The following is a 19710-nucleotide window of genomic DNA, read 5'->3' as shown; positions in this document are numbered from 1 at the left end:
TTTTTTCCTAGCGGAAACGGGCTCCACAAGAACATCCTTTATGATTTTGTTTTAAAACTTCGCAATATTGAAACGAAAGACAACCTAAGTCATCGTTGAAGTCGCCCAGCTTTCTAAAGATTGGCATAAAATAAAGTCAAAATGAAGCACATCATTTATATTTAACTACTTCGTTACTTTCTACCGTCGTCGTCATCTTCGACGCATAAATCCGAACTGCGCAGTAGCGACGTTCGCGAATGATAAACGCACGTGACGTGGACTTTGTTTACCGTGTCCGGAAGTGCTGTGGCTTTTTGGCCAGCTTGGATGTTTTATCCTTTCATTGCGGACTCTTAACTGTTGTTGTGGTCAGCTCAACCGAGGACTCGTTAATTAAGTAGCTCTAACTAGGAGAGCACGTGTCATAGTTTGACGTACCGCGTACACAGAGGGCCGTGTTACAGCCAGAAACTTTGGAATCTAACTCAGCTGGCATGCCAGAGGGCTAGCTAGCTAGCTAACAGGCTAACAGGCAAAGAAAGCTGTCAACTGACTGAAGGTGTATGCCTGTGTATACTTTATTTTAGATATTGAGTTAAGTTTAAACGGAATAATGAATAAGAGCCAGCAGGAGCCCGGCCGTAGTCTTTACCGGTGACGTTAAATGGGCTGTGGTTTAATTTCACTATTCATGTAACAGTAATGTTTAGGATATTAGGGGCTTAAATTCTGCAACTGGACTTACACTGGTCGACTATAGGTGCTTGAAGATGGACGAAAAATACAGCAGCAACGTACTGTCCGGGGGCAAACTGGGCATGGTCGAAGTGCCCAATTCTAGGTATGTGTCTGTTGTTGATCTTACATTAATCTCATGCAACCGGTCTGAGTTATTACTTATGATGCATAAATGATTAGTCTCAGCATATCAATTGAGCAGCTGATTAACATATGGTGACGTGTTTCAGTTGATTGTTTTCCCCCCCTTGTATGCTCATAATGTCTTCTTTGTCTTTTTTTCTCTCAGGCTAACCAGATACATAGTTTTACTGATTGTCACGAAGGTCCTCAAGGCTCTTGGGATCTTTGAATCGTATGACATCCTAAAAGTTGTTCACATTGTCCAGTTCATCTTCATACTAAAATTAGGGTACGTGAATTTACACTTGTTATGTATTATTATAACCGCAGGTTTTTATTTATGGCGGGTGACAACGTGCTGACAGTGACCCTCCTCTTTCCTCAGGAGTGCTGTTATTCTGCTTTTCTTTCAAAAGCCTTTCTCGTCTGGAAAAGTCATCTCAAAAAGACAGGTGTGTTGATTTTGTTTCCTCTTCTATTTGTGCGTGATCCAGCTCTTGCTTCTATTTAGGAAAAACAAGAAGAAGATTTGTCTCTGTTCATAGTTTCATCTGCCTTTTCTGCTTCATTCAACATAATATTGTGACGGTTGAGCTTTATAAAAGGAAGATACATTGTGTCAATGCCTTTTTGTAAAGCCACTGTACCAACCATTCCTTTGTTTTCACTCAAATATAAATTCTAAATCAACCAGCACTGAAATCTTAGTTATTACCACTTAAAGATATTAATAATAATCTGTTTTCTTTTTGAATCTGTTTTCTTTTTAGTGGATAAAGTTACTAAAGCATGCTGTTTTCAGCTGTGTCATATCCCTCCTGGGCTTCTTCGGTCTGACTCTCTGTGGACCTCTAAGGTAAGATGTCAGCATACATGTGTGTTCAGAGTCAGTGTTTCTCAGCAGTTAAAGGCAATGTGCATGCATGTGAGCATACGTGTGTGTGTTTATGTCTTTGTGTGTAATCATGCAGACTCTGTTGTGTTTAGGGTGTGATCCAAATCTGTGTCTCTTTTTTTTTTTTTTTTCACAGGACATTGTTGCTTTTTGAGCACAGTGATGTGGTGGTCATTGCTCTCCTCGGTGTCCTCTTCACAAGCGCGGGTGGGGGGCCGTCCAAGGTAAGAGGCCACAAGTTCACACAACTGGTTTTATATCAGAAACTTGACCCCGCATTAAATGCCTGTGTTGCACTGTGTTTACTGCCTCAGATGAATCTGTCACTGTGGTAGAAATATGTGAAATGCATTTCTGTTGCTTTGTCTGACTTTACGCAGACCAGAGGCGCTGTGCTCTTCATCATCGCCGTGATCTGCCTCCTCCTCTTCGACAACGACGACCTCATGGCGAAGATGGCGGAGCACCGTATCCTTTGCTCCACATGGAGGGCAGCGGTTACAGCTGTTTTCACAGTTGTTGGCCTGATCCGTTTGTGTTTATTGTATACATCTGCTTACATTGTGTTTGCCTTTACTCGTCTTCAAACCAGCTGAGGGACATCATGACAGCGCGCTCACTCATTTCCTCTACACAGCCATTGCGTTTTTAGGGGTTGCAGATCATAAAGTAAGCAAAAGCCGTATCATGCATTAAAGTTTGTGTTTGGTGCTGCTCACAGAAGCGTAGCAAAGTATTAGTTCCGCCTTCTAAATGAAATTCCTCCCTCTGTCTTCCCTTCAGGGGGGTGTAGTGCTGCTGGTGGCCTCCCTGTGCCTGAAGGTGGGCTTCCACACAGTCTCCAGGAAACTGTCGGTGGAAATTGGTGGTGCGAAACGCCTCTATGCCCTTGACAACCTGGTTTCGGCCGTTGTGCTGCTCCCCTGGGTCATAGTGCTCTCGTTGACCACAGAAGTAAGTGCACAGACCATGTGTCTGTCTTTTTGCGCTCACATGAGTTCAGAAAAAAAAATAATATATTTTTGTCTTCCTCTGTGCCACTCGGATGATTTGTTTGACCTCCTCACTGACTGCTTTTTCACTCCGTCTCGACACCAGAGTAAAGTAGAATCGTGGTCGGCCCTCATCCTGCCGTTCGGGATGATCATCCTCTCCGTGATGATCCTGGAGTTTTACGTGGAGGCCATCTGCAACACCAAGATGGAGACGCCGAGGTGCGCCCGCTACGGCGCCATCGCCCTCTTCCTCAGCGCCCTGCTGCTGGCCAACTTCTGGACTCACCCGCTGACCGACCAGCTGCGCTCCATGAGCAAACCGCCCCAGCAGGTCAGCACAGAGCATGTGCTCTCGGGAGGAGTGATCGTCAGCGCCATCTTCTTCATCATGTGTAAGTAAAGGCTGTGGGAGTCGGCGCCTCATCTCAGATCCTCCTACCACTTTGGTGTGCATACCCAGCAGCACTGGCAAAGCATTTATGGATATTAATGTACCTCTGTATGTCACCATACACTCACTGAAAAGCTAAACTCCTGGTGTTTTCAGTCCATATACTTACGTTAAATGTGTGTCTATTCTCCTCCTTCACCTCTCTGCCTGCAGCCTCCAGCATTCTCTCATCTCCGTCAAAGAAAGGTCATAAGGGCACCCTGGTGGGTTACTCGCCTGAAGGGACCCCTCTGTACAATTTCATGGGGGACGCCCTGCAGCACACATCGCAGTCCCTCCCACGGTTCATCAAAGATTCCCTGAAACAGATCCTCGAAGAATACGATTCCAGACAGATCTTCTACTTCCTGTGTCTCAACCTGGTACGCACAGTTATTCAAGAATGTTATTGGAGTGGGGAATTTACTGAAATGCTTAAAAATTGGCAGCACCACATAAATACTTGATTTGCCAGGGATATTTGTGGATTTTTTAAAATTTTCAAAATAAGAGCTTTCTTAATTAAATGGAAATCCCAGGACATGTTATTAGAGATTCTGCATATTAGAATATGCAGGAAAAGTTTGTGAAGTCTATTAATGTCAACTGTCCAATAGAGATTGATAATCTAATAAGAAGGCTGTTGCCGTGATATTCCCTACAAACTGCTCCTGCTCTCCTATAACATCTTGTATTATATTTCCAACTCAAAGAAACTTTTCCTTTTGAGGTAAACGTAAGGTTTGCTGCTCTGCACGTTTCAGGCTTTCACCTTCGTGGAGCTGTTTTACGGCGCTTGGACCAACAGTCTGGGACTGATCTCCGACGGCTTCCACATGCTGTTTGACTGCTCCGCTTTAGTCCTCGGCTTGTTTGCGGCCCTCATGACGCGCTGGAAAGCCACCAGGATCTTCTCCTACGGGTAACGTCCATCAAGAACATTTGGAAAGGCTTTTATAGGAGACGCTGGAAAGATGGAAAGCATTTTAAAAATTCAACTGGATCTAAAAATGGACTCTTGTTTTTTATTTTGCAGGTATGGTCGTGTGGAAATACTTTCTGGATTCATCAACGGCCTGTTCCTGATGGTCATCGCTTTCTTTGTCTTTGTCGAGTCAGTCACCCGCGTGTTGGATCCTCCCAATATCAACACAGACATGCTGACTGTGAGTAAACTGCATCTACCGCTTAATGTTCAGGCCTTTGACTGAATGTGCGTTTGCTCCAACCTGTTGATGCACTTAAAGGAAATGGGCATTTACCAGACAGCTTCTTTTCATTAGACCCTCCCTATCCAGGTGCATTTTGGGAACTGTATTAACAGCCTTAGGAACTACAATTTAAAATCTCTCTCTTACAAGTTCCCCTGTTTTATTGGATGTTGAGACGCTGTATTTAATCACAGGTGAAAATCCCTTTAAGAAAGCAAGCAGAAACACGGGGTACTCTTATCCATATGTGTCAAAGCATAGATGAAAACATACCAAATGAAACTATTATGCTCTTATATGTTGATGGTAATCATATCAAACAGACTGGGACGTCTAACATCATAATTGAATGGACAGTAGATTATAAAATCCATTTAATTTTCAACCTCATCCAAATCACACCCTTTAATGGCTGCCTCAATAAAAACATTCAAACATGAATTTAGAGAATAACATAACTTAAAGGTTTTACCTTAACATACAGCTTTTGTTGAAAGTAGTTATTGTTTTCCCCTTGAACAGACTGTATGGACATTTTATAATTGATATTTTGTTACTCTGCAAAGCAAGCTATCTGAAAAAGTATAGTTTTTGTGTTTGATGATACCCAGCACTAGTTTCACACTGCAGTCTTTTTTTTGCCTCCTCTAGCCGGTGTCTGTGGGAGGCTTACTGGTCAACCTGGTGGGTATCTGCGCTTTCAGTCACGCTCACGCTCACGCCCACGGCGGCAAAAGCTGCTCGTCAAGTGACCACGGTAACTCGCACCACGGCCACTCCCACAGCGAGCACGGCCACGGAGGGCACGGCCACTCTCACGGAGGGCACGGGCACGGCGGGCACAGCGGGCACGGACACGGCGGACACGGCCACTCCCATGGCTCCGGGGGTGGAGGCATGAACGCCAACATGAGAGGTGTGTGTGTGTGTGTTTCTGTCGATGCACTAAATAAATGATGTGTGTGTAAGCTGTAGCCAGATAATAATCTCATGTTTTTATTTTTCTTCCTTTCCAGGTGTTTTCCTCCACGTCCTGGCTGACACGTTGGGCAGCGTCGGTGTCATCATCTCCACCATCCTCATCCGTCAGTTCGGCTGGTTGATCGCCGACCCCATCTGCTCGCTCTTCATCGCCACGCTTATTTTCCTCAGCGTCATCCCGCTGCTGAAGGACGCCTGCGAGGTTCTTCTTCTACGAAGTCCCCCAGAAAACGAGAAGGAGCTGAACAGTGCGCTGGAAAAGGTGAGGAGTCGCCCGCGGTGAGGGCAAAGTTACTGCAGTTTTCTCTAGCAGATGATGGTTTAGCTGCCCACTAATCTAACGCACTAAAACTTTCCACTGGGACAAATTAAGCGGTTTGGTGTAAGTTGTGAACTTTTCTTTTAACATCTGAAATCAGTAGTATGTGATGCTGTTTAACTCCACAAAGGAGGTTGTCTGTTTTGTTTGTTTGATTTTTGACAGATTTAATTCAATTTTGAAGAAAATGTAAGTTTTTAGTTTCAGCAGATGTTTAAATGGTTTTCGTGGCGTTGTTTCAGATCGAGAAGATCGAAGGAGTTTTGTCGTACAGAGACCCTCATTTCTGGAGGCATTCAGCCAACGTGATCGCAGGGACCATCCACCTCCAGATCATGGCAGACGTGGTGGAGCAGAGGATCATACAGCAGGTCGGTACAAACTGGAGACTCCAGAGTCAAGCTGATGTTTCTCTGCAGGACTTCATACCGGAGGACTTAACTTCATCCTCGGGGCTCACCTCTGCGAAATCTTAAGTTAGGATATTGACAGTTCTGATTGGTCTGTGTGATTCCATTCCAGGTGACGGCCATTTTGAAAGACGCCGGGGTGAATAATCTGTCGGTCCAGGTGGAGAAGGAGGCGTACTTCCAGCACATGTCTGGACTCAGCACAGGATTTCAGGAAGTTCTGGCAATGACGCAGCAAATGGAGTCCATAAAATACCTGAAAGACGGGACGTGTATTATGTAACGACTGTCCGCTGGACCAAATGAAACCTTCTGTCCCCTTTTTCATTGAAATGTACAGTATATGTATGTATGTATGTATGTATGCGGTTTAAAATAAATCTGAATATATTGCTTTTATCTTTGTGTCATCTGCATTTTGTTTTTGTGTTTGAACAAGTATTTAATCTGACTTTATTATTATTTGTATTTGTCATTTTCAAAGAAGAAGTGCCTTATGATGGTCGCAGAGCTTAAAGTGGAAACAGACAACTTTTCATCTGTTTGACTGCTTATGTAATGGTTCAGAAGAAATGTGTTTTACTTTCTCAGGGACATCTGTAACACAACTGGGGATTGTCATCGACACTTCCGACCATTACAGCTAACTGGTGAGTTCTGACAAAATCCAGTTTTAATTATAGTCATATGTTCTGTGTCATTGTTCTTCTAACTAGTGACATGTTGGAAACGTTTTGATATTTGTGTCACTACCTGAGTTTCAGTAAAGACACCGAGATGATGATGATGATGATGATGACATCAGTCTTTCTTGATTCATTTGCAGATCATGCTTAGCTAAGTATTGCCTTCAGCAGTTACCAATGATAGAAAACCAAAAAGAGTGGTGAATAACCTTCTAGCTTTATTTGAGCAATGAGCATTAATCTAATGCATATACATGTGAAGAGAAACACAGTTAAACACGCTCTCTGTAGCTACGATGCAGAGAGAAATGCTGACTATGCCACAACTGATATGTGTTGCTCCAGGAAAACAAAACTACGTGAAAAGATTCATTTTACCCGCATCCCTACGTGTTCAGATTGACATGCAGGTGTCCGGAGTCTAATGTGCAAAAAATAAAATAAAAAAATGAGGTTCATGCATCCTACACAGCTGACTTCCTCTTGCCTTCTACTCGATCTCATTGGAGGTTCCCACGGTGGCCTTGATCCCCATTGCTGCAGGAGAATCAAGAAGAAAATCAGGAAGCTGCTACAGACCTTAAATTGGTAGTTTTGATTTTTTTTTTTTTTAACTATCATTTTATGATCATACACTGTGCATTTTGTCTTTCTTGGATGTTTAATCTGTAGCTGTGTGTTCAACAATTATCTAAGATATTGCAGATTGTTTACCGGGGCAAGGTCCGCCTTCCAAGATGATGTCATCGATGGCGATGTCACTCCTAACGGATGAACCTCTGGTCGCTTCAAACACAATCTGAAAACACATTTCTCACAGTGAGTGATGAGCAGTGGCAGAAGAAGCACTCCGATCCTTTACTGAAGTACGTGTACCAATGCAACATAACACACAAAAGTCCTGCATTTAAAATCCTACTGAAATAAAATGTACTTAAAGTATCAAAAGTACAAGTACTTGTTCTGCAGAAAAGTGATCTAGATCTAGTTAATATAAATACATTTTTCACAATTTTCTGACATTTTATAGACCCAACAAAATCAAAATAGTGGTAGACTAATCTATAGTGAAAATATTCATCAGTTGCACCACTAGAGTATGTAAGTGTATAAACCAGCTGCCATTGTTGCCTATCGTTCAGGGTCACCATGTCCAGCACACAGGCTTTAAATGTAAAACAGTCGGGAGAGGTGTTGTTGCACTCTTGCCTGATGCTGGCCGTCGCTCTGGTACTCCACTGTGGCCCTCAGCCAGGCGATGCTCTGCTCGCCGCTCAGTTGCCACAGCAACGCGTCCTTTCCGTCCTTGCGGAGGTGAATGCTGAGCTGACCCGTACCTGAGCCGTACATGTGGTAGTAGAAGCGCAGGCACTGTGGCCCCCTGGAGGCCCTCAGAGGTCGGGACAGCAGCCGGACACTCTGACCGCGCAGCATGGGCGACGCCTCCACGTACAGGTAGTATCCTGTCAATCGAAAGCCAAACGGGTTTACTCGTTCTGTTTGAACAGCACCTTGAGTGTCTCTCTTTCAGCATGCTTGTGTACTGTGAGTGTGTGTGTGTGAGCGTGTGTGTGTGTGTTATAAGCAGAGTATTCTGGACTTGGATGGAGAGTTTAAGCAGGAAACCCTCACCGATTCCCGTGGTGTGGTCTCCTCTGGGGCCGGTGTACGAGGTCGGGGTGGATCCTCTCCTCCACTCCCAGTCGGCATCATCGCTCTGCTTGTCCTGAGTGTAGCCGCACAGGCCTGCTTCAAAGTCACAGTGTCCTGGCAGAGACAATGCCAACAAACCTGCAACAGGGACATGAATGACACTTCATGTCGGGTAACACTTTATTGTGACAGTTAACGCTGAAACACAATTATCAACTGGCTGCATCTCGCTGGACTGACTTTTACTTTACTTTTGCTGTGGGAATCACCTGAAACTCTATTAATATTCTATTTATAGTCACTTTGCCAGTCCTGCAGCCACCAGGAGCCCCAAACAAGCAAATAAGGAGTTAGTTTGTTATGCACAAAATGGTGATTGAAACATTTTGCTGATTTGGAACAATTATTTGTAGTTGGTACTGCACTGGATCTAGTTCTTCTCCAGAAATAATGGCTGTCATCAGCTCAACAACACGACTGTCTATTGTTGTGTGTATGTTGATGTGAATGAAACATTTGAAACGTATAACACATTAAGATGAGGGTTGGTGGAGATACGCGTGAGCCCCGAGTTCTTTTTTTTGTTGTTGCAGATTTTTTACCTGCTGTCAGCTCACAGTCTCCGAGGCTCACACTGATGTCGTCCAAAGCCACGGAGCCGCAGTCCCAGAAGCTCCTGCAGGTGCTGACAAAAACCACCTGAACAGCAAAGGTAAACCGTAGGCAGAGGCGTCAACACCGGCTTCACCGCCCCAGAGGGATTAAAACCATTTCTCACTCACACCATCACTTCGCAATTGAACAAAACCAACAAACACTTTGTTTGTTGCTTCTGCTCTAACGTGTGTGTGTGTGTGTGTGTGTGTGTGTGTGTGTGTGTGTGTGTGTGTGTGTGTGTGTGTGTGTGTGTGTGTGTGTGTGTGTGTGTGTGAGACTCATGAGGAAGAAAATAAATCATCGCTCAAATGCTGAGTGTTTTAAACGGTTCAATATGTAAAGTAGGGAACAAAAGGCCAGTGTGAAGAATGCCTTTGAGCACTTTGGGATCTGGATGAATGAATTGTCATGCACATAAACACATGGCGATAAAACGGTGTCCTCTAACCGCAGTTCTGTCGTAAATAAAAGAAAGAAAATCGCAGAACTTCAAATGCTACCAGAACACAAAGTAAAGGTTTTTATGAATCAACTGTTTAGCCTGTTTGTCCTGCTTCCTTCCTTTATTTATTTAATCCATCCATTGGTTTATTTGAGTTTTTATGTGCTTGCTTCTTTATTTGTTCCTAAATTAGCTCTTCTGAAATAGTTCCTTTCCCTTTTTATAGACATTTTAGCAGCATAGCTGTAGTGTCAGTTTATTGGTCCACCATTTTGGGCCAGACCATTGACTGTACATGACTGTACAACAGCGTGGCATTGACCGTTCAATCACAAGGTAGCCGCGCCCTTAATAATACCCTGCTGTATCGTACATTTTACTGTAAATGGGACCAAAATTTACTAAATGAACATCACACTGTATTGAAGAATTTTTACTGCTTTACCAGTTTTACTGAGGTAATAAATCAAGTGAGAAATACGGTCATTTTCTCATAGACTTCCATACAATCAACCAGAGACATTCATGTTCCCCAGAGGATAAATTCCTATGACTCTGGTGATTCTTCACTTCTCTCCTTATGGTTAGTACCTCCTGTCCTCTGTTTGTCTTTTTTACTCAGTCACTCACTCACTCACTCACTCACTCACTCGCTCAATCACTCTCTTCCTTCCTTTTTTCCCTTTTTTTCATCCTTTGATTTGATCTTTCCTACCCTCCTTACTTTCTTCTTGCACTCATTCTGCACTCTTATTCTGGCTGATGTGATATTTCCACTTCCTCTCCTCTGACCTTGGCGGGCTGTGACGTCTGGAAGTCGATGTCTGTCGTGATCCAGAGTCCTCTGGACTTCTCCCCCTGAGTCCAGATCTTCTCCTGGCTGCTGCTCTGCTGCTGCTGCTGCAGATACACAGCAAGAGCCTGGTCCGTCTGGTTGAAACCTGCAGTTGCCAGAGTTATTTATGTCTGGTGAGTCAGTACAAAAAAAAAAAAAATCACAGCACAGGATTCACTCATGGCAAATATCTTTCCATCCGATGAGTTTTCGGGTGCCACTCACCCCTCAGGGAGTAGTAGAATCTAAGGCAGAACTTCACGTTCCCTGGCAGAGTTGGACCGATCAGACGGCTAACGTAACTAGAGCGTGGGCTCAGCCGGGAATGAGCCAACAGGAAATATCCTGGAAGGAGAAGACAGACTTTATCTTCTTGAGAAACTGTCTCTGTAAATCTGCTCGCCATGAATTGTTCCCATGACCACTCACACCTGGATCTTATTCAACACTTTTCAACAGTTTTTCCACCTCAAATCCCACTTTATCATCCAGAGGTGCTACAGTTGTGCTGTGTGAATTAAGTCTCAAACAGATTGATGCAAAGCCACCACCAAATCACTGGCTTGTGAAGTTGTAATCGTTGTAATTCTGCAGAATTGTAAAATAATCATCCATGATTTTGGCCTAATGTAACATTTTAAATATTAGTTAAGGGTGTAAGCTTCTCCACTGGTTTAGCAATGCACTCCTATAACATTGTCAGACTCACGATGGACTGTTATTGAAAAAGGATCAAAATCAATGCAGCAGAACCGGAGAAATGGGCTTTTTCAATTCACACATTCTTCTTTCTTGTCAAAACCTGGTGCCTACATTACCCAAAATGTAACTCCACTCGATTCACATGCACAGATATTGATGTGATATACTAGTAGCGGTTAATGTAGCTTCGAGCCGCTAGCCTCAAGCAGAGATAAGGAGCTTTTGACATCTGGTGAGCTCCCTTCTTTCTATTTTACATTTTTAAACTTCTTCCCCAACTGATGGCGACTCAATTCCCCTTTAATGCAGGTTTAAGTATTCAAGACTAAAACCCTCTATCGGTTGTCGAAGCCCACCTGCGCCTGTTGTGTGGTCTCCGTTCCTAAATATGTTGGGCTTCACAGACACTCTCCTCCACGACGACAACATCCCCTGGTCCTGGGTGTAGCGGCAGAAACCTGACTCAAAGTCACAGCTGGCGATGGAGGGGTCAAAGGTCGGCTCTGTGGAACAAATGTATGGAAGCAGTGTTTTGATGTTGGATAAACTGTTGTGGCTCTGGTTGTAGTATTTACGATTTATCAGCAAGAGTGACATTTTTTATGGATATTAATTGTCGCTAGAAGATGAATACATTTAAGTGATTTTTAGTTTTTTAATGTATCCTTTAATTAACCAGGTTTGTCCCATTGAGATGAAGTATCTCTTTAACAAGAATAGCAGCAGCATAGAGTTTCAACAATTGACAAACAATTAACATAAAAGCACATAGAAGATTGTTCAGTTCTGATTTTGGTAACAACAAAACTTTTCCTCCAGTGCCACACAATGTGATCAACATTTTCACCTTCGACAGCACAGAGAAAATATAATAATAACATATATTGTATTCTATATGCCAAAATTCTATCCTCACAACATGTGAACCTCCAAGGTTGTATCTGTTTAATCATGGGCTGTACGCTATTAGTCCTTTAAAATCCTAAAAAGTAAATATTTAGTATGTTCACCCAGAAAGCATTAGATTATAGATACAACTGTTTAGAATCAACAGTAAGTATCTGTGACTGCAGCTCACCAGTGTCTGTGCTGCAAAACTCTGGAGAAAAGGAAATGTCATCAACTGCAACACGTCCGCCTCTCGGGCTGTTAAAGGATACTTCAAAGACCACCTAGAGAGGCAGAGAGACTCATAAACAAGGACGCATGCCATTGTGTGCACGCAGATGCAAACCCTCACACAGGAGGGAATTTCATGCACATTATATTTCAGGGGTAAATACATTTTTAAGTTATATATTGTTTTCTAAAGAGTTTAAACATTTCAGCAGGATACGGATTACTAAGACAAAGTTGGATGACATTTGATGCTTTGTCTCCTCTTCCCAGATTTTGCTAATTTCATTATCTGTTTACGTATAAGTCATCACATAGAGCTGACATCTTCATACTGACCTGTACAGAGTATGGTGCCTTCAGGTCCACCTGCACAGGTATCCATTCTTCGATCTCCCCGCTCCAATCGCTCAGGATTTCTGTGTCTGCTCTCCACAGCTCCTGGTACTGACCCAGCTGGTCTCTGGTGTAAACGGAGAACAGGTTCCCCCTCCTCTCGCTCCGCTGGTACTGAAAACTCAGGCAGCCGGACATCGGCACCGTCGTCATGGGAGACACCAGTTTGGCCACTTCTTTGAAAGTTTTGGCGTAGATGGAGTCCACGTACATCAAGTGACCTGAGTGAGTGTTTGAACATGAGCTATCGTGTTCCGGTGCCCAGCTGTTTTTACGAAATTGCTGAGACTTTTAGAAGTTAAACTATTCATTTGTGACCCATTTTTACAGGTCTACACCATTATTAAGAAGGACTAGAAGCCCACAGACATTATAGAAAGTAGTGAGAGATGAACCAATGGATTGTTAGTAATATCAGGCTTATCTTTTAAAATGGGGAGTAAATGTTATCATTACTGATGTAAATTATGGCCAAACTATGCAAAAAAGATTTTTTTCTTGAATAGCATTCATTTGCTTTTTTTCATCCAAAATGTAAAACCAGCAGGGCTCTAAGTCATTGGATAAAAAACACATTTCTATGAGTGAGACTCACCTGTCTTGTTGTTGTATGTGTGGTCGTTTGGTATGTTGTTGTCAAGCAGCTGGCCCCCGCCTCCTCCCACATACCAGTTTACATTGGCGTTCCACTGATTGCTGTATCCACACAGGTGAGACTCCTCGAAATCACACTCTAGACGCAGAAACATGCGAAACAGGACAGCCAGTATGGGTGTGGGTGCAAAAGGCTTCAGACTTAATAATGTACCAACAATGTTCATGTGTGTGTGTGTGTGTGTGTGTGTGAGCTGAAGGAACAGAGCACAGATGGTCTGAATCCAGAGTTACATGCTTATGTGGATTATTTTTTGTGTGGGTGATGTATGTGTGAAGTCACCGACCCAGGCAGTATCCAGAGCTGATATGGATCTCAAAGATGGCCACGCTGCTCCCAGCGCTCCCTCCGGGTTTACCTTCGATTACAACCTAATCAACAACACATGTTCAGCGATACCCTGCAACCCCGATGTGGAGTGACACAGGAGTGACATCATAGACATCACGGGACGTATAGGTCAGATAGAGTGCACCCATGAAACGCACAGACATCTAATTTACTTTTATAGCTCTGGTGAGCGGCAGGTTTTCAGTGAAATGACTTCAGGAAGACGGAGAAGGAACACATGAGGTCAGGGCTTGTACATGTGTGTGTGAGTGGGACCAAGCATGATCTAAGAGGTCATTTGTACGTTTTTTTTAGAATTAATAGCATGTTTTTTTATTATCTGTGTTAAATTTGTATTCATATCTATTTTACATAGTATTTTGTCATTTTTTTATTAAATAGAGATTTTCTTAATAATTTCCATCCGGTAGCTTTTTGTTGTTAAAATAATATTTAAAATTGTAACATTTTGGGAAAAAAATCTTTTTTGCTTTCTTTCATATAGAAAAAAAGATTGAAACCCCTTTTGTGTCTGTGCTTTAAGTAGGATAATGTTACAGTCCTAGAGTCTGGACGTGATTAGCTTAAACAGCACAAAGGCCGGAAACAGTGAGAAGCAGCTGTAGCCTGGCTCTCTTCAAACTGAATCTGGTTCGTTTAATCCATACACCAACATAAATATTTCAGGGGGAGTTGCATTGTGTAATTATTTCTTGGCAACAATTTATTTGGAGAAGAGCCAGGCTCGCTGTTTTCCCTTGCCTATACTGTCTTTTTTGCTATGGTAAGCTAACCTAACCGCATCCAGACTCCATCCTTAACACACAGATCTATCAAAGCCAGAAATTGAGTGAGGCGTCAGCTTTTTAACATCCTGCACACCATCAGTTGGTATCAATCTTCTCTTCAGTGATTAAAGGAGCAACAAGCAGAGCATTTTAGCAGTCAGTGTGAAGGTTAATTCACTGACATATACATTTTTTCACCTGGGTCTACTTTGGACTGAGTACATTATTGCGCTGAGGGGCCCACACAGACCCGGCTTACCACTATGTAGGTCACGACCCTGTCAGAGTCAGCTCTGCCTGTGCATATAATATAAACATGTGCTGCACTATTCCCACACTGTTTGGATAATGTGTGTGTGTGTGTGTGTGTGTGGGTGAAGGTGTGTGTGTGTGTGTTTCTCCACACACTTCATGCTGGCCTTTATTTAAGCCTGCATGTGTAATATCAACTTTTGTCTTTCCTCCTGTCAGCAACAGCATGAAATGTTGTCTTCTGCATCGCCGCTGTCTAACGAAAGAGGGAATGAAAGTCAGCAGTTACTGTTTCTAAAAATGTACATAATTATGTCTTTAAGTACATTTTTAATTCATTTTGAAGCTTTTTACTTTTAGAAAATGAGAATGGCAGAGGACCCTACAGTCATGTTGCCTGAAACCCAATCTGGAGAACGTATTTTCCATTTCAGCTCGCTTTGGACCGCTTTTCCCTCATAAAGCAGTCAACACATTATTTTTTTCTACTTAGGAGATCATCACTGAAATTCAGAAGGATTTTTTTGTAAAATTATGACTTTATGCTCATAACATCACAACGCTCTGCTCGTAAAGTCACAACTTTATTTTGAAATATTATTACTTTTTAGAGTTTTGTTTATTAACAATGGCCCCAATACTCAGTCATGTATACAACTGGATTCATAGTTATGCATCACTGTTACTTTGATTTGTTTAAACATAAGTAATAAGATTATTACATTTTGTGCTTAAATGTTGTTGTTACGTGTGTTTTGCATGATTCCTAACATTTTTTAATTTACTTCCACATTCGTCTACAATATCTCCAAAACTAAAGGTTACATTTACATGTAACTTACTGTTGTTAGATGTGAAATTTAATCAGCACATTCAAGCTCCTCAGATGATGAACACTTTACATTTTGGACACTGAATGACCCGTCCTCTATAGACACCCTCAGGACAAACATTTTTTGAAGTGACCCTTACCCTGTACGGCTCGGTGTTGTTCTGCAGGTCCATGCTTGAGATGACCCAGCTGTCAGAGGACACCTGGCTGTTCCACAGCGGCTTGTCAAAGCTCTTTCCCTCCGTGCGCTGCAGGACTTCCAGGCTTCCCGACCCGATGATCTGGTGGACGAGCCTCAGGCAGCTCCACTCGTCTAGCTCCAGAGCCGGACTCAGCAGGGTCCCTGTGATCGCTCTCTGTGGCCCAGTTTCTGCACCTATCTCACCATCCTGGACATCTCTCACGGCTGCATCCACTGCGACAAAACGACCTGAAATGAAAAGGTATGTGGGGTTTAGAAAAAATCAATTGCAAACATTGCTGCTGTCAAGAGACTTTTTCTTTCATGTTTTGGCTAATTTTTCTACAAATATGAAACACTGGAATGTTTTTTTCTGTTTTATCTGTCTGCCATCCCTTAAGTTTCACTGTAATCTAGTTTTTTGAAAAGTTCAAAGAATATGAACTTGTGATATGACAAGCCCAGAGTGAGAAGCATGAAAGACCGGGGCTCCAATTAAGCTAAATGCTAACATGCTGGCATTTAGCAGCGAATGTTTGTCATTGTCCCCATCACAGTGTAGCATACTGACATTTGCTTATTAGACACAAAGAACAGCTGAGATTGATGGGAATGTCATTAGTTTTGCAGGTATTTAGTCATAAACCAAAATGCTGAGCAGGCTGAATTTTGTGACCTGATGATCTGTCACAGTTCTTCTCTTTAAGGTAAAAAGCTGAATACTGTCTCTAATGTATCTACAATAAAATACAAAAAGTTGAAATTTCGGGAATCAGGAATTATACAACAGGAAGTCAGCTCCCACCATAACAGAGACTCTTGGCTTCTTTTTCTTTGCTACTGGGGCCTCTGGCCTCTCCTCACCCGTCTGTCATTTATTATTTGTTCCTGTGGAATGCATCGCTGCCTTGGGGCTCCTATCCTGACAAACACGCACACTCACAATGGAGATGAGCTCATTTCACATTTAATGCGGTTCATCCAAGAAGGGTTTCTTCTTTCTCTTATGCCAATGAAGTGCAATTGTTTTCAAATGTTTGTATTTACACAAATTGACTTAATTGAAACTTAACCAATCATAACATGGCGCACTATCAAGTTGACGTATTTTCTTGATTTCATCAGTGTCTCTGCCTTGTTTGAATTCAGAAAAGAAAAAAAGTGCATAGCATGCTTCATATATTTGACATGACTTCACTTCTCTTACAGACTCGGCTGTAGCAGAGCGCTGCTGAGAGGAGAATAAATGAGCAACGACTGAGCACTCCATTGGCTACGCTGACCTTTTAACAAGCTGGCGGCAATAGCAGCAACGATGGAAACAGGAAAAGAGAAAGTAGTTGGCGTTTCCCAGAGGGAAGACTGGCAGCGAGACAGAGAGCAGCAGCAGAGCAATTTTCATACAACTACAAGCAAGGATCATGGGAAAAAAAAAAGTCTTAAAAAGCAGTTTTTCCAACAGAGTCTAGCTGCAGATACAGTCATGCCTCCCTAATCCAAAGGGTGTAGTTGGGAGATGGTTAGCTTTAACAAGAATCATACACACACCTTTTAGAAGAAAGTTAGTCAATCAATACATTGGTTGGTCCATAGTCATCAAATTGAGATAAGGCCAACTTTGGTAATCGATTAACTCTCTAAACAGTACAAATATCATCCATTTGCAGTTCCACATTCTCAGGTATGAGGTTTTGACACTTTTTTTTTAAATAATTGCTTAACTAAATTTAATGAATTGCTCATACAATACAAGCTGACTGATAGCATTACATTTTACACACCAAATAATTGTTTAATCAGGAAAACAACCAATAAATGAATTGATAGTGAAAATAGTTACCCCACTAAAACCACAAGTTGTTGTTTTTACCTTTCCGTTCTTAAACTTTGGAGAGAGTCAGACCAGCTGGTCCCCCCTGCTTTCAGTCTTTTATTCTAAGCTAGGTCAATCGCCTCCTGACTCTCTTATCTCACTTTTGGTAAGAAAGCAAATGTTTCCCCAAATGCTCCTCTGTTCCCTTCAAGAGGTTATAGGCATTGCTTTCATTGACAGTACACCACTGAGTATGAGGTTCAAAATAATTATGATTTCAGTATTAGAGTATTTATAAATTCAAGTAGGCATGCTTGGATATGTTCTGGCACTGGAGGACCAAATATATTCTGGTTCTTGCCCAAATATGGTTGCCTGAATATGCCTAGGATTTGGAAGTGAGGATTTAGGCCGATTTATGCTGAGAATAAAGTCCACTGAGCAGGACCTGGTCCAGTGTACTTGAATCAGACCAGTACTCGGACTGGTTCTGGGGGATCATTCATTATAAGTTCACCATAACAGGCCTGACAGATTTAGTTGTATTTAGTTGTTACATTTAGGTTTTGTGTAGTTAAAATCAGGTCAAAGAGCTGAGTGTTTCGTAACATCAACATAACCTCCACCTCTCAACTCAGGCCCTGCTTCATGTCACAATTAACTTGACAGGATCCTGCTGCAAGTACAACATGAGGCGTCTCAAGGCGTCTGCAGCTAGACCCTTCTCAACATTTTGTGCAAGCACGGCTACAGCGTGTGAGAATGAAGTCGGCAGCAGTTGTGTACTCTCTAGAGCAGGGCGATGTACAAATGATCTAAGCCGCATTCATCTGTTGGCTTTCGTCCCTTAACATAAATATTGACTGACATAACGTACATATGTGTGTGTGTGTGTGTGTGTGTGTGTGTGTGCACAAAAATCATCTGTATCAGCTGCAGTACCAACCCAGCGAGAATGCCTAAATGTGTTATTTCACTGACTCCAGATGTTTCTTAGATGCTGGAATCAATGCAGACCAGATGGGCTTCTTTTCACCAGCATGCTTCGTTCGTTTGGTAAAAAACAGCACCAAAACAACCGCTACATCACAGCTCAACCACTAAAAGAGACACAATAAAGCCTACATGTAGTGCAAGAAAAAAACGTTTTTAAGAAAAGACTGAAGATGCTGCGTGGCAAGTTCCCCAGTACCATCTTTATGCAGGGTCCAGCTTGTAAAGTCTTCATCTGACGTGTACCCGCAGGTGTTGGACTCAAAGTTGCAGGAGCCTGGCAACAGTTGGCTGTGGGCTTGGATGGTGGCTTTGAACACAGAGAAAGAAAACGAGGGAGGGGAGAACGAGGAGAGAGGGAATGGTAAGTATGAATCATAGCAACTGGCATGAACAGAAACATGCCCTCATTCACCAGCACAGGCTCGACCGTTAAAAAGTACTCACCAGCAAAAGTCAAGAGGTAGAATGGAAGCATTGCAGCTCTCTCTGGAAATAAATCGACCCTCAGAGGAAATAAGGAAAGCAAAAGTTTGCATCCACCGTCGAAACAAAATACAAGAAGTTGCAGGAAAAGTTTGTTTTTTGATGATTCCTCTGGTTTTTATCGTCTGAGTGTCTCTCCAGCTCGCAGACTGGCAGCACACTGCAGACGCTCTGCTGGGAAGGGTCTGTGTCTGGACAACAGAGCAGGGAGGAGGAGGAGAGAGGGGACAAACGGGGAGAGAAGGAGGAGGAGAAAGAAGGTGAGTGATGACCTGGTGGGAAGCCAGTCCAGTGAGGGAGTAGGGGAAAGAGAAACAAGGGAGGGTGGGGCAAAGAAGTGGGAGATTATAGGGTGGTTATGGAAGAAAATTAAGGAAGATAAAGAGTAATGAAGAAAGAGTGATTTTTTTTTTTGTTAAATGCAGGAAGTATCCTAAGAGAGAAAAACATAATTTGGTCCTGAAGAATTTACTCTTTTGCAGCTCCAAAATGGTGGACTGTCCTGTATAAGGATGAGCAGCATAAGAGAATGAGTGAAAGCTGTGAACTCCCGTACACTGTCAGCGCTACATGTTCTAAAAGAAGCGATGCATTCAAGGCCACCTCAGTTATGGCAATGACAGGAGGTCAATGCTATGCGTTCACCTCCCTGTCCAGACGTATCCTGCTATCAGCCGTGACATTAGCCTACCATTAGCCACAAGAACGTGTCCTCGGCGGCGTAACAGCAGTGTCTGCATTGACGTTTCTAACAACGCCTGCAAGAGTTTCCTCACCCTAACCAGGTAGTTTTAGTTCATTCATTTAGT

At 42.8% G+C, this 19710-nt stretch overlaps 2 protein-coding genes across 2 annotated transcripts; one reads left to right on the top strand and one right to left on the bottom strand.

Moving 5' to 3' along the window:
- The first annotated feature begins 284 nt into the window (after positions 1–284).
- Positions 285–6483, top strand: slc30a5 (solute carrier family 30 member 5). The gene is made up of 16 exons (XM_068732442.1): positions 285–823; positions 1010–1132; positions 1229–1295; positions 1614–1699; positions 1875–1962; positions 2119–2206; positions 2331–2407; positions 2522–2692; positions 2837–3125; positions 3338–3546; positions 3928–4085; positions 4200–4329; positions 5026–5290; positions 5391–5617; positions 5917–6045; positions 6197–6483. Exons 1-16 carry the CDS (start codon positions 753–755, stop codon positions 6365–6367), a joined length of 2349 nt encoding a protein of 782 aa, XP_068588543.1. The 5' UTR covers positions 285–752; the 3' UTR covers positions 6368–6483.
- A 485-nt stretch (positions 6484–6968) lies between these two features.
- LOC137888926 (MAM domain-containing protein 2-like) lies at positions 6969–19090 on the bottom strand. Its single transcript, XM_068732443.1, has 15 exons — positions 18863–19090; positions 18615–18725; positions 15569–15858; positions 13513–13597; positions 13167–13304; positions 12515–12792; positions 12138–12231; positions 11416–11562; positions 10583–10702; positions 10315–10463; positions 9026–9122; positions 8403–8561; positions 7980–8233; positions 7485–7569; positions 6969–7307 (listed from the first exon to the last, which is right to left on the bottom strand). The coding sequence occupies exons 1-15, from the start codon at positions 18891–18893 to the stop codon at positions 7261–7263; spliced, it is 2085 nt and encodes a 694-aa protein (XP_068588544.1). The 5' UTR covers positions 18894–19090; the 3' UTR covers positions 6969–7260.
- Positions 19091–19710: the final 620 nt, after the last annotated feature.

The sequence above is a fragment of the Cebidichthys violaceus genome, unplaced genomic scaffold (genome assembly GCF_023349555.1).
Source record: "Cebidichthys violaceus isolate CVI_PGR_0920_01 unplaced genomic scaffold, fCebVio1.0.p SCAF_59, whole genome shotgun sequence".
Classification (NCBI taxonomy): Eukaryota; Metazoa; Chordata; class Actinopteri; order Perciformes; family Stichaeidae; genus Cebidichthys; species Cebidichthys violaceus.
Note: the sequence above shows the minus strand (reverse complement) of the source record. Positions and strands in the feature narration are given on the sequence as shown.